The sequence below is a fragment of the Verticillium dahliae genome, genomic scaffold (genome assembly GCF_000150675.1).
Source record: "Verticillium dahliae VdLs.17 supercont1.8 genomic scaffold, whole genome shotgun sequence".
Classification (NCBI taxonomy): Eukaryota; Fungi; Ascomycota; class Sordariomycetes; order Glomerellales; family Plectosphaerellaceae; genus Verticillium; species Verticillium dahliae.
The window spans coordinates 1078568-1090559 of record NW_009276927.1 but is presented as its reverse complement, the minus strand read 5'-3'; the positions used below and the strand labels follow the sequence as shown (position 1 = coordinate 1090559).

The 11992-nt window shown below is 58.1% G+C and overlaps 1 protein-coding gene across 1 annotated transcript; it reads right to left on the bottom strand.

Annotated features, from left to right (window-relative positions):
- Positions 1-8444: 8444 nt before the first annotated feature.
- VDAG_04881 (uncharacterized protein) lies at positions 8445-11395 on the bottom strand (the record flags this gene model as incomplete). Its single annotated transcript, XM_009654485.1, has 7 exons — positions 8445-8469; positions 8525-8711; positions 8980-9150; positions 9254-9857; positions 9909-10108; positions 10184-10328; positions 10535-11395. 7 exons carry the CDS (start codon positions 11393-11395, stop codon positions 8445-8447), a joined length of 2193 nt encoding a protein of 730 aa, XP_009652780.1.
- Between the last annotated feature and the right edge of the window lie 597 nt (positions 11396-11992).

Sequence of the window (11992 nt, the reverse complement as noted above, 5' to 3'; positions counted from 1 at the left end):
ACCAGGTCGATTGTCGACTCGTGGTCCCCGCCTTGCCAAGTCTTCGTGCCCCTCGGGAGCATGCTGCAGAGGGAGAGCTCGTTCATCAGGTCGATGATGTTGTCGGCTTCACCCTGTCGTACCGGAGACACGTCGTCTCCTCCCCATAGTTGATCGTGGCGATTGAAGTCGCCCGCAATGACCACGTCCACCACCTCTCCTGCGGCTCTCCTGGCGTCCGCGACCGCTCTACGTATGGTGTTGCACGCTTCCTGTAATGCCTGGGTGTCCATCCCCTGCACGTACACGGACACCACCAGTACCAGTTTCCCTGGAAGCCGCAACAATGCTGCTGTCATGTCCGGAGACTCTATCCGCACCTGTTCAGCCTCCAAATCCTTCCTTACCCAAAGCATGCTTCGGATCGCCCATCGTCCTTCCCCAATCGTTGGTGGGACCATCTTTGTCCATCTGTGATGTCCCATCGGCGTCGTCAACAGCCGTCCTTTGATCATCCGTGCCTGTGGTTCCTGGATCGCCAGCACCGCTACGTCCTGAATGTCCTCGTCGTTCATGAGGCTCTCGTGAACCTCGCCGCGTTTTCGCACATTGAGTTGGATCATACGGAGCGTACTACTCATTCAAAGATGGGTAGAGCTTCTTGCAGTTTCTGCTGAAAGATGCATGGGGACCTCCGCAGGGAACACACTTGAGGATAGTCTCATTGCAGGCACTGTGGTGGTGCCCCTCCTTGGCACATTTCCCGCACACCTGGGGTCGGTCGCACTGGTGAGCTTTATGGCCGCGGCCCATCTGTTGACAGTTGTAGCACTGGTCGAGGCGAGGACGAGATTCGAAGACCTTGGTCCTCCCAGATTGTCCTCCCGCATAGGCGTAGCCCTCCGCGAGTAGCCTTTCCGCGTCCGCTCTCTTCGTGAGGTACATAACCATTGAGCCGTATGCCTTCGGGACGTCCCTGTTACTTAGCCAGCCTACTTTCGCAACTTGTACGTCGTTTTCTTTGCCAATCTCCTCCGCGGCCCCACTGCGGATGGTGTTCGCCTCATCCAAGACCACCATGCGGCTCACGTAGTCGACTTTGACAGGATAGAGTTCGTCTCGCAGCATCCTAGCTCCTCGAGGCAGCTTGGCTTCCACCAGTTGTTTCACCATGGCGTGCTCCTGCTCGTTTCTGCAGGCAATTCTGATTCGAGGCTTCTTCGGGTCCTTGGTCACGGCCAGGCAACGCCACTTGGATTGGCTTTGGTCCACCCTGACCTCGCCTTCCGTAAGGGTACGAATAGCGCCCGGTGTGAGCTGTTCACCTTGTTCGTCCTCCATCCTGGATGTGTCGATCGTGCAGAAGACCATGTCTATTGGCGTCGGTGGCGTTGTCATGGTAGCCTGCCTCGTGTTGCTGAGTTGGCCGGCCTGTGGCATCCGGGCAATGTCTGCGTAGGACGGCCCCGATCTATCCTGCCCTGCGATCGTCGTAGTGACTGTTTCGATGCTCGCACGCAGGCTCTGGGTTTCATTCGTGGTCGCATGGAGGGCTTTCCTAAGCTTCTCCACTTCGTTCTGGAGCTCTTCAATTCTTGTCGACTGTGACTGGGACTCTTCCAGGACCTTTCTCATGATCTTCGTCTGTAGTTCCATCTGTTTCTCCATAGCGCGCAGCAACGCTCTTCCGTCCGGCTGCCCTCCAAGAGTCCCGGAGATTGGTCGTCGCACCGTCGGTTTGGTACCGCGCCTATTGGCTCTTCGCTCCGTGATTTCCACATCGTCGGTCGGCTCGTTTCTGGCTTGACCCTCGGTCGCTTCATCATTGATATGTTCATCGTCGATGACTTCGTTGTCGATGGATCGATTGTCGACGACCTTGTTGCTCGGCTTGCGCGTCGATCGAAGCTGTCGTCTCACACCACCATTCCCCCCTTCTCCATCCGACGCAACATGGATCGTGTCGCGTTCGTTCGCCATGGCTGCAGGTGGGGCGCCACGTGGAATGGGATCCACCAGTTCGCGTCGCGCCGTCCCACGTCAAAGACCAACCTGTCCACGATCAATCTGATGCCGTACTTCAACGAAAATCAGGCAAGTACCGGATTCAGTCACGTCCCCAAGGCAGGTACAGGTAGGTAGGATAACAGTTTCTGGGCACATATAGTGTCAATGGATAGCCGTTCTCGCCGCTGCCCGAGGATCCAGTCCTTGACGCGATCCAAGTCCTTCCGGGGTCTAGGCATTGTGCGAGACGCAGACCAGGGGTTCGAGATCGTGGTAGAGGTTCGAGTTCAACCCTCCTTCCAAGGCTTTCAGCTGCAATATCGCGCCCCCTCTGAACCGGCATTATCGGAGCTTCGGAGCCGATAAAATGGCATCAACGCTGCTTGGTATGGCGTCAGTTCTGCTACAAAGAAAACAGTGCATTCTCGCATAAAAACACTGTAGCCCCATATAAAAATGCCGAAACCCTCTGTGCGAATAGCTCCGGTCATTTTCGTACAGGGTTTTGTCACCCATGTGGTAATTTGTGACCGTAAACCGTACCCGCCCCCGAAGCTGGCGCCTCCGGTGAGCACACTGGATGCTGCTTGAAAGAGCAGTAGGACGAAGCAGCAGACCTTCTCGTGGTGTCCGGTGTCAGTAGGGACGGCGGGTGTGGTGCGGCACGTCGCGCGCAGTCGATTCCCGCGGTTGTGTGGTGCCGTGAAAGTTTTTCACTGGCGCCCTCGGACCTACAAACGGACCACGCGATCAACGACCACCGCATCACCCACGCTTTTCCGAAGCCAACAAGCTGCGCGAGGGATACTGGCGTAAGAAAACCATCCGACTTGACATTGGCTGACGTCGATGAAGAGACAGGACACCCTCCGATCCATCCGGCTCTGAGGTCGGGAGGCGGACGAGTCGAGCATCATGAGGCATCGGCGCGTCTCCCGGCGAGGGCTCGGAACAAGCCTACGTGCTCTGTCGAGCGTAATGGAAGTTGTTAAGACCGAAGGGCCGGCTCCGGTGTCAGCAGACCTGTTAAGCTTCGTGCACAAGACAAGCGGCCGGACCGATCTCGACGCCACAGCGCACCGCGATCGAACATCATATGGGGGACATGGGTTGGGTTAGTGGACAGAGTGCGGGCAGCCGTGCCGGCGTGGCGGCTGCCGTGCGTCTCTGATCTGCAAGACATGGTCGGCCGCGATTCGGAGACGAGTCGCGGTAACGGGAAGCTGGTCCTGGGGTTGCGCCCGGGGTTGCCGGTGGGCCGTAGCGCTGTGGCCGTGACCAGAAGGCAGCGGGGGAGGTGCGTTCCCAGTTCGTACCTGGGCCGTTACGCAGACGTGGTATCGCTGGTTTGCCGGATACGCTCCCAGTTCTATCTGGGCCGTCATGGAACATGACATCGTCCGCGTATCCAGTATATCCCCTAGCTCGTACCTAGGCCGTCTCGCGTTGACGTGGTATCGCCAGCGTGGTGGCCCCTGCACTTGAGACCTGCGGAGACGACACGGTGGCTCGAGAGGACGGATGCGCATGTCGGTCGGCTTAGAGACGGGTTGCCGTTGCGGCTGGCTTAAGGTGCAAACTCGGATGACACGACCGCGACCCGTGAGGAGCACGGGGCGGCACCGTCTCGGCCTTGCCCGGGGCCGAGGCACTCCTGTGGGAAGGTCTCCGATGGAGCATGAGGCTTACGGGGTCGTTAAGGCGCAGCCACGGCCGGCCGGGCGGCTTCCCGGAAGGAGTGGGTTGTTCGGGGCCGGGACATCAACGCAAGGAGTGCCAAGAGGCGGAGCCGAGATGCGTACCATGCGGTGGGCCGCACGAGTCGCTCGGCCGAAACTGTCGTATGCGGAACTCTCGCAGCGATGAGTAACACCTTGAGCATCTTACAACTTAATGTGCGAAAGCGAGAGTTGGTTCAGCAAAGCTTGATGAACGACGACACACTCAAGGACTATGGGGTTTTGGCGGTCTCCGAACCGTATGCGAGGCTGGTGGACGACAAGGTGGTCACGAGCCCGATGTGGCACAGCAACTGGACGAAGATGATCCCGACGCAGAAACATGATACCCTCTGGCCGATTCGAAGCATGCTTTGGGTACGAAGCGACATTGAGGCGGAACAGCTGCCGATACCATCGGCGGACCTCACGGCGGCCGTGCTTCGACTGCCGGAGAGAGACGTCCTGGTTGTGTCGGTATATGTGCAAGGAAGGAGCGTGGAGATGCTGGCCTCAGCCACGGAGCTATTGCACGACCTGATCCGGTCATTTCGTGACAGTACAGGTAGACGCACAGATGTGGTTCTGGCGGGAGACTTCAATCGCCATGACCTGCTTTGGACTGGCGACGACGTCTCGACTAGGAGGCAAGGTGAGGCTGAACCCATCATAGACCTAATGAATGAGCATGGCCTTCGTAGCCTGCTCCCGAGGGGCACGAGAACATGGCAGGGTCAGGACCGGGAAAGCACCATCGACCTGGTGTTGGCGACCTCGGAGCTGGCGGACGAGATGGTAACATGCGTCCCGCACCCGATGGATCACGGGTCAGACCATCAGGCCATCCATACGACCTTCGATGTAGCGCTGCCTGAGCGAGACACGACGCCACGATTGATGTTCAGGAACGCTCCTTGGAATCTCATCAGAGCAAGAGTGGAGGAGGGTCTCGGGGCGCTCTTGGGGGCGGCTGATGTGCAAGCACAGACGGACCAGCTCATGCGTGTGGTCTTAGAGGCGATCGATGATCTTACGCCACGAGCAAAACCTACGCCGTACGCCAAGCGCTGGTGGACGAGGGATCTAACAGAACTACGCCGGTCGTATATGTTCTGGCGAAACCAGGCTAGGTCGCAACGGCGGGCGGCGTGCCTCTGCCCGGACCTGGAACGGCGAGCCAAGGCGGCAGCCAAGGAATATCACGACGCCATACGGAGACAGAGGAAGGCACACTGGGAAGACTTTCTGGCCGAAGATATAAACATCTGGAAGGCAGCCAAGTATCTTGAACCTGGCAAGGACGCCAGGGGTGACAAGGTGCCGCCACTGAAGAAAGGTGGCGGAACCATGACCAGAAATAAGGCGGAACAAGCAGAGCAACTGCTCGACACGTTCTTCCCCCCACTACCAGCGAGAATCGAAGAGGAAGGGGTGCGTCCACAACGGCGAGCAGTAGCCATGCCGGCTTTGACTCTGGAAGAGGTCGAAGTCAAAGTCATGGCAGCGAAGCCGTGGAAGGCGCCCGGAACCGATGGCCTGCCGGCGATGGTGTGGAGACAGCTCTGGCCAATAGTGAAGCATCGCGTTCTGACGCTCTTCCAGACGTCGCTCCGCGATGGCGTCGTGCCTCACCAGTGGCGGACAGCAAAGATAATCCCGCTAAAGAAGCCGGAAAAAGGAGACTATGCGGTGGCGGGGGCGTGGCGACCTATATCCCTTCTGTCAACGTTGGGCAAAATCCTGGAAGCGGTCGTCGCGGAGCGCATTTCGTATGTGGTGGAGGCCTATGGGCTGCTACCTGCGAACCACTTCGGGGCGCGAAAGCGGCGGTCGGCCGAGCAAGCACTCCTCCTCTTGCAGGAACAAATCTACAAGGCGTGGAGAGCTCGGAAAGTGCTAAGTCTGATCAGCTTCGATGTCAAAGGCGCGTACAACGGAGTGTGCAAGGAACGATTGCTGGAAAGGATGAAAGCCAGAGGGATATCAGACCAGGTGGTCAGATGGGTCGACGCCTTCTGCTCTGCTAGGACGGCCACGGTCGTCGTGAACGGGCACACGTCGGAACTGCGCGACTTGCCACAGGCTGGTCTACCACAGGGGTCGCCGTTGTCGCCGGTGCTGTTTTTGTTCTTCAACGCAGACCTGGTACAGCGGAGGATTAAGGCGGCAGGCGGATCAATCGCATTCATTGACGACTACTCTGCTTGGGTGACCGGCTCAACCGCGGAGGCGAACCGGGCAGGCATTCAGTCAATCATTGATGAAGCACTCGACTGGGAGAAGCGCAGTGGCGCGACCTTTGAGGCGAACAAGACGACGATCGTCCACTTCACGCGCACCAGCGCGCGAAGCAATGGTGTGGCGTACTGGATCAAGGACAGGGAAGTCATACCCAAAGCCAGCGTAAAGATTCTGGGAGTGATCATGGACTCCGGTTTGCGGTACCAGGAACATATCGCCAGCGCAGCCGCGAAGGGCCTCAACGCGGCCATGGGCCTGAGGAGGCTGAAGCTGCTCTCACCGAGGGTAGCGAGACAGTTGTTCATGGCGACTGTCGCCCCGGCGATGGACTACGCGTCGAACGTCTGGATGCATGCGCGTCGGGCGAAAGGAACGGGCTGGCTAAACAAAGCGCAGCGAGTTGGTGCGCAGGCCATCACAGGAGCGTTCCGAACCGTGGCAACTGCTGTGGCCGAGGCCGAGGCCGGCATCCGCGCAATAGGGGAACGGCATAAGCGGGCTGCGACGAGGCTCTGCATCGACCTACGGACGCTGCCGCGGGCGCATCCGCTGGCAGCACTGAGGAACAAAGCAAGCAAGCGGTACCTCTCGCCAATGCAAGGCATTGCCGCGATGGTGACTGAGATGTCCACGGAGCGAATGGAAGTCATTCACGAGTATGCATTACGACCATGGACGGACCGTATCCCTGTGCTGGGGGAGGATGACCCCGAAGAGACCCAGACACCATATGACGTACAGGGTATCCTCATAGCAACCGCTTCGTCGCAGAGGGACGACGTTGTGGGCATGGGAGCCGTTGTTTGCGACACAACGCGTGGTGGCCTAGACCACACTCTCGCCACCTTTTCCGTCACCATCGGACCCGGAAGTGAACAAAATCCGTACACAGCAGAGCTAGAAGCGATAGCGACAGCGCTCAGATCTATACCACCAACCACCGCCCTTCAGGATGTGACAATCGCGGTTGGCAACCGCTCGGTAGTGGCAGCGATCAGGCGCCCTCGGCAGCAATCTGGACAATGCACTATCCGTGGGATATATGATCAGATGGTGCGCCTTCAGAAGAGAGGTTGTACTGTCAGGCTTAGGTGGGTACCGGCCATTGAAGAGGAGTTCGCATCGCGGCAGTTGGCCAAAGCTGCAGCGAAACGAGCCACGGTAAGGGGATGCGAGGCAGCAATGTCATCGTACCAGGCGAGGACGACGACGCTCCGGATAGCTCTCGCCCAAGAACGAGCGCTCGAACAACTACCGGAAAGCGTTGGAAGGTACTCGAAACGAATTGACAAGGCGCTGCCGGGCAGGCATACCCGTGCGATATACGACTCGCTGAAAAGGGAAGAATCGGGTGTGCTGGTGCAGCTCCGCACCGGCATGATTCGACTGAACAGTTATCTCCACAGGATAGGAGCAACGGATTCGGGCTTGTGCGATTGTGGACAAGCGACAGAGACGGTAGAACATTTTCTTTTCCGGTGCAAGAATTGGACAGCACAGCGGGAAATCCTGCTCAAGTGCTCACGAACAAAGATTGGGAATCTGTCTTTCTTTTTGGGAGGAAAAGCTGCATCGGATGACGACAGATGGGAGCCAAACATGCAGGCCGTGCGTGCGACGATCAGATTTGCAATTGCGACGCAAAGGCTGGAATCGACTAGCGTCGCTCAGGGCGTGGATCTTTAACATGCGACTATACTAACAAAACAGCCTCGGCTGTGGCAGAACGTGCTTCAGTTGCTGAGAATAGGATGCTGAACACTTGAAGAACTTGGCCTTCAAGCAGGCCTGCCATGGAGTCAAGAGCGACGAGGTTGGCTTACAAGTGGTGCGACGATTTATCTGTGGGGCTTGGGGTGTCACGTACAAAACGAACCAGATTGTCAATTTAGGTAGTGTCAGGGCCCTATAGGGACTTCCCTCCGGGCGTAATAAATACCAACCAACCAACCCGAAGCTGGCTGTAACTGGCCCCGGACTTGGCCCGGCACCACTCGCCCTCCCGTGTGCCGGGGCGTGTCTGGGACCTGTGCGAGTTGTAACCCCTGATGATGGCGTCGAATGTGGCATACCGAACAGTCGTCCCCTACTTCCTCCAACCATCGGAATAACATTCGTACGCGCATCCCCTCCTCTTGACCGAATCTCTTCCATACCTGATGACCTCCTTCGCTAGCTATGCGCGCATGGTCCTGACGGCGGGAGCATCCGTCACATAATGCGGCCCCGGCGATGACCGCGCACGTCTCGTCACCTACCCCATCCATATATGCCCCGATGACTGCCCGCCGGCACCCTGGTGTGGAAAGAAACGCATCGATCTGGGCCTGGTTACTGGCGTCCACGAAGCTCGCCTGCTCGTCTGGCCGGCCTGGTCGCCCGTCGTGTATGATGACCGAAGTCACGACCTCCCCCGGACGCCGCCCGCCCCGCCCTGTCTGCTGCACAAAGTCCACGAGTCAATACGGGCGCTCCATGTGCACCACGGCGACGATCCCCTCAATATCGATGCCCGTACCGAGCCCTGTCGTCGCCGTGATCCATCGGTGCCCCTGCCCGGCCGTCCAAGCCTCCCGTACGAGCCGCCGTGCATGTGTGTCCATCCCGCTGTGGTGAAACGCCATCCGATGGCCTCGGCCGCCGCTTCGCATTGCGCCTTCGATCGACAGTACACGACGCCTTTCTGCTGGTCCACCATGCGGTAACTGAGTCGCTGCACGGTCGCCACCGTCTGCGCGGCGACCGTCCCTGGCTTCACCGGCTGCACTTCATACTGGCAGTTCATCTTGGTCGTCCGGTCTCGAACCGCCACGGCCCGTCCGGCCAGCATTTCCTCGCGGAAACAGTCCTCCACGGGAACCGTGAGCGTCGCCGTCAACAACACCAATGGACACCCGAAACGGTGTAAGCCCCGCAGCGCCCCGGGCGCGGTACCCAATGTCCGTGATGACGGTGTGACACTCGTCCACAAAAGTCCGCTGGAGCAGCCCCGCGTGGAGTAGTCCGTCGGCGTACGCCAGAAATGCCAACGTACCGACCAAGTCGGCACTGACGACCACAAGTCGCGCGGCGCGGGGCGGCCCGTCTCGACCAGCGCTGAGCGCCGACCCATACTGAAGACAGTCAACACCGAACGCCGTCACCCGTCCGACCAAGTCCTCCATCAGCACCTCAAACGGGACGACGACGATGCTGGTGCCGGTGTCTGCCATGATGCTGGGCAGCATGAAGTATGCTCTTCCCGGCCCCTGTTGGCAAGATGTGGATCGACGTCTCGTCCGTTTGGAGGCGTATAATCTCACGCATACTCTCGGCCTGCTTCTCCGATCGCCACGTTGCTTCGGAACCGAGCAGCTTTCGGAGTCCTGCGGTTATGGCGGCCTCCAAGTCGGGACGTGCGACCACGGTCGTTGTCTTGGCTCGCTTTGCGCCTTGACTGGGAGAAAGCTCGGGAACCGGGTCGCCTGCGCGTTTCGTGCCCGTCTCGCCGTCCTGGCCCTCCTCGTCTTGCAAAAATTGATGCCATAGCCCGCTGATCGCCCTGAACGTCGCATTCATCGCTGGCTGCAAATTCCCCGGGGTCCCGATGTGGACCGCATAGTGCTGCCGTGCCACCTTGGATCCGTGCGTCGCCTGGAGATCCCATACGATGTTCCAGCTGCCGCCGCACTCGACTGGTTCCCCCGTCAGCGGGTCGATGTCGACGTCGTCTTCGCCGGTATCCTCCTCCACGATGCACGACTCCATCTGGTGCATGGCAAAGCCCCGGATCCGTCGGCTTATCTTAATGGCAATCGGCCGCGCCACCCCGATACGAACCCTAATATCGGCCTGCAGCATCCGAGCCATGACGGCACTCAGCCGGGTGGTGTCCCACGCCCGTGAATCGCCATCGCGCCACATGAACTCCAACTGATCTGTCCGTGGTTCGGCGAGCCTGCGTTCAAACGGCAAAAGCCATACCACGTACGTCACCATCATCCGCCCCATCGTGTCCGGTAGAAAGCGCGCTACCTTGTGACCCTGACCACGGATCGACTTCATCTTATCCCGGTCCGTCACCAGCATCACCTGTCCATCCTGGATAAACAGATTCCGGAGCAGTTGCCACGAGTCGCAGTGGCGTAACGTCGTCAGCTCGGGCCCCGCCCTGGTTGTCCACCCTAGACATGCGTGAGTACCATCAGCGTCTCGCGGAAGAGCCGCACTCGCCGTAACCACATCTTGGCGGGACGTACCTTCCACCGGTTGCGCGTGGCATCCCACACGGAAGAGCCCAGTAACCGCATAATCATTTCGGGCCCTGTCTTTAACCACGAACTTCTCGGGCTCGTCGCAAACGACTGACGGTGGCAACAAAGGCTTGCCGTCGTGATCATTGATCTAGGATTTTTTTGATTCTTCGCACCACCCTCACTTCGGGGTTTAACTACCCAGACCTGGGGATCGCCTGGCACTGAAGAAAGCTTAGCCTAGGCGCAAAATCTGAAATTACCTATCGATTGGTAACAGCTTCGGTGACGTCTCAGCAGAAAGATTGTTCCCACCAAAGCACCCAGCCCTAAAGCAGCCACCAAAAGACTGCTGACCAATAAATGATCTGCAAAATAGTTCAGCGCTCGCCCATCCGAGCCGTGCCACGACCTGCCAGCACCATGCCCAATCACCATCCTTGAGTACCTCTCCTCCATCAGCGCCAACCCATTGGTGGCGGGATCATACATCCAAGCGTACTGCTTGAGGGCCGATGTCACCATGATCGGCCCCGTTGACCAAAAGACACGGAGATAAGGCAGCAAGATGCGGCTCGATACGGGGCCGCCTCGTCGCTTGGCTTCCTGGAGGGTCCATTGGAGAAATTGCGACCCCTTCCTAGCCATGAAGAAGTGATTGCTCAGGCTTAGCGTTCCTGCTGTAGGAGCGAACACTTCCGTCATGTTTGACTGTTGCAAACAACGAATCGCATCGACCGATCTCGGATGTACATCCAGGTCGGCATAGATGCCCCCTTCTGCGTGGACCACCACCAGTCTGGCCACGTCGGCTCGCTGGATGTCCTGGCCGTAGCCCTCGTAGGTCGATAGAAGCCATGTGTAGCGGGCTTTGATGAGTGCGAGAACGTCGTCGTCTGTCCACAGCTTGACCGTGTAGTTCAGGGGCTCGAACGTTGTCTTCCACGCCTGATGTGACGCTGCTGCGGGATATGAGCTCACATCTGTCGTCTTCCGGATCTGGTGGATGAGATTTGGTACATTTGTACTGTCGATGGTGTCGGAATCCTGATGTTGGATAGGATTTGGTGAGTAGCACTGGTCGATCAATCTCAATGACCGGCTGGAAAGTCTTAGGTCGCTTGTGTAGCTGATTTGATGAATGATGACGACTGCGACGAAAGCCAGCATCAAGGCTAATAAGGCCTTCCGCGTGGTGATCTGTAGAAGTAGTCTCATGCTGCTGGAGAGCCCATACAGATGACGCGGGGAAGAGGACTAGTCGGTGGAATGAGTATCGTTTGGGGGATCCAGCGTCAGGTCGGTTCGAATACGCCTCATCGACTCCGTTAAAGTAAACATCTGAGAGAAGACGGATCATGGGAAAGTGGAAGGGCTACTAAGCTATATACACGATGTATTTTTGACTTTACTTCATAGGCATGAACTAATGCCGAGAGCTTTGACGAACGGCATCCCCTCGACTTTTGCAACCGCACGAGCCATTTTTTTTATGTACCTAGAGACTCAGGGGGTTCATTGGGAATACCTGCTGAGCGCGAGACCCAGTGCAATGCTATGAGACCAATGACCCCGACCGTGCTCGCGTGATCTTGTCGGTGCTGACCCGGCACACCATCATGCTGGTCGCTTAGCTACCCCTTCAGTAGTACGAGATCCAGCCAAAGGTGTCGTTTGGGTTGACTATGGACTTCTAAATTTCTGATTTAGGCCACAGGATAAGGCACACACCAGGGTGACCGACGACAAGGGTATGCTCGTTTATTTTTGGAAGCCCCTATTTTGTTACCCAGGCTCACAGCCACGAGCATTTAT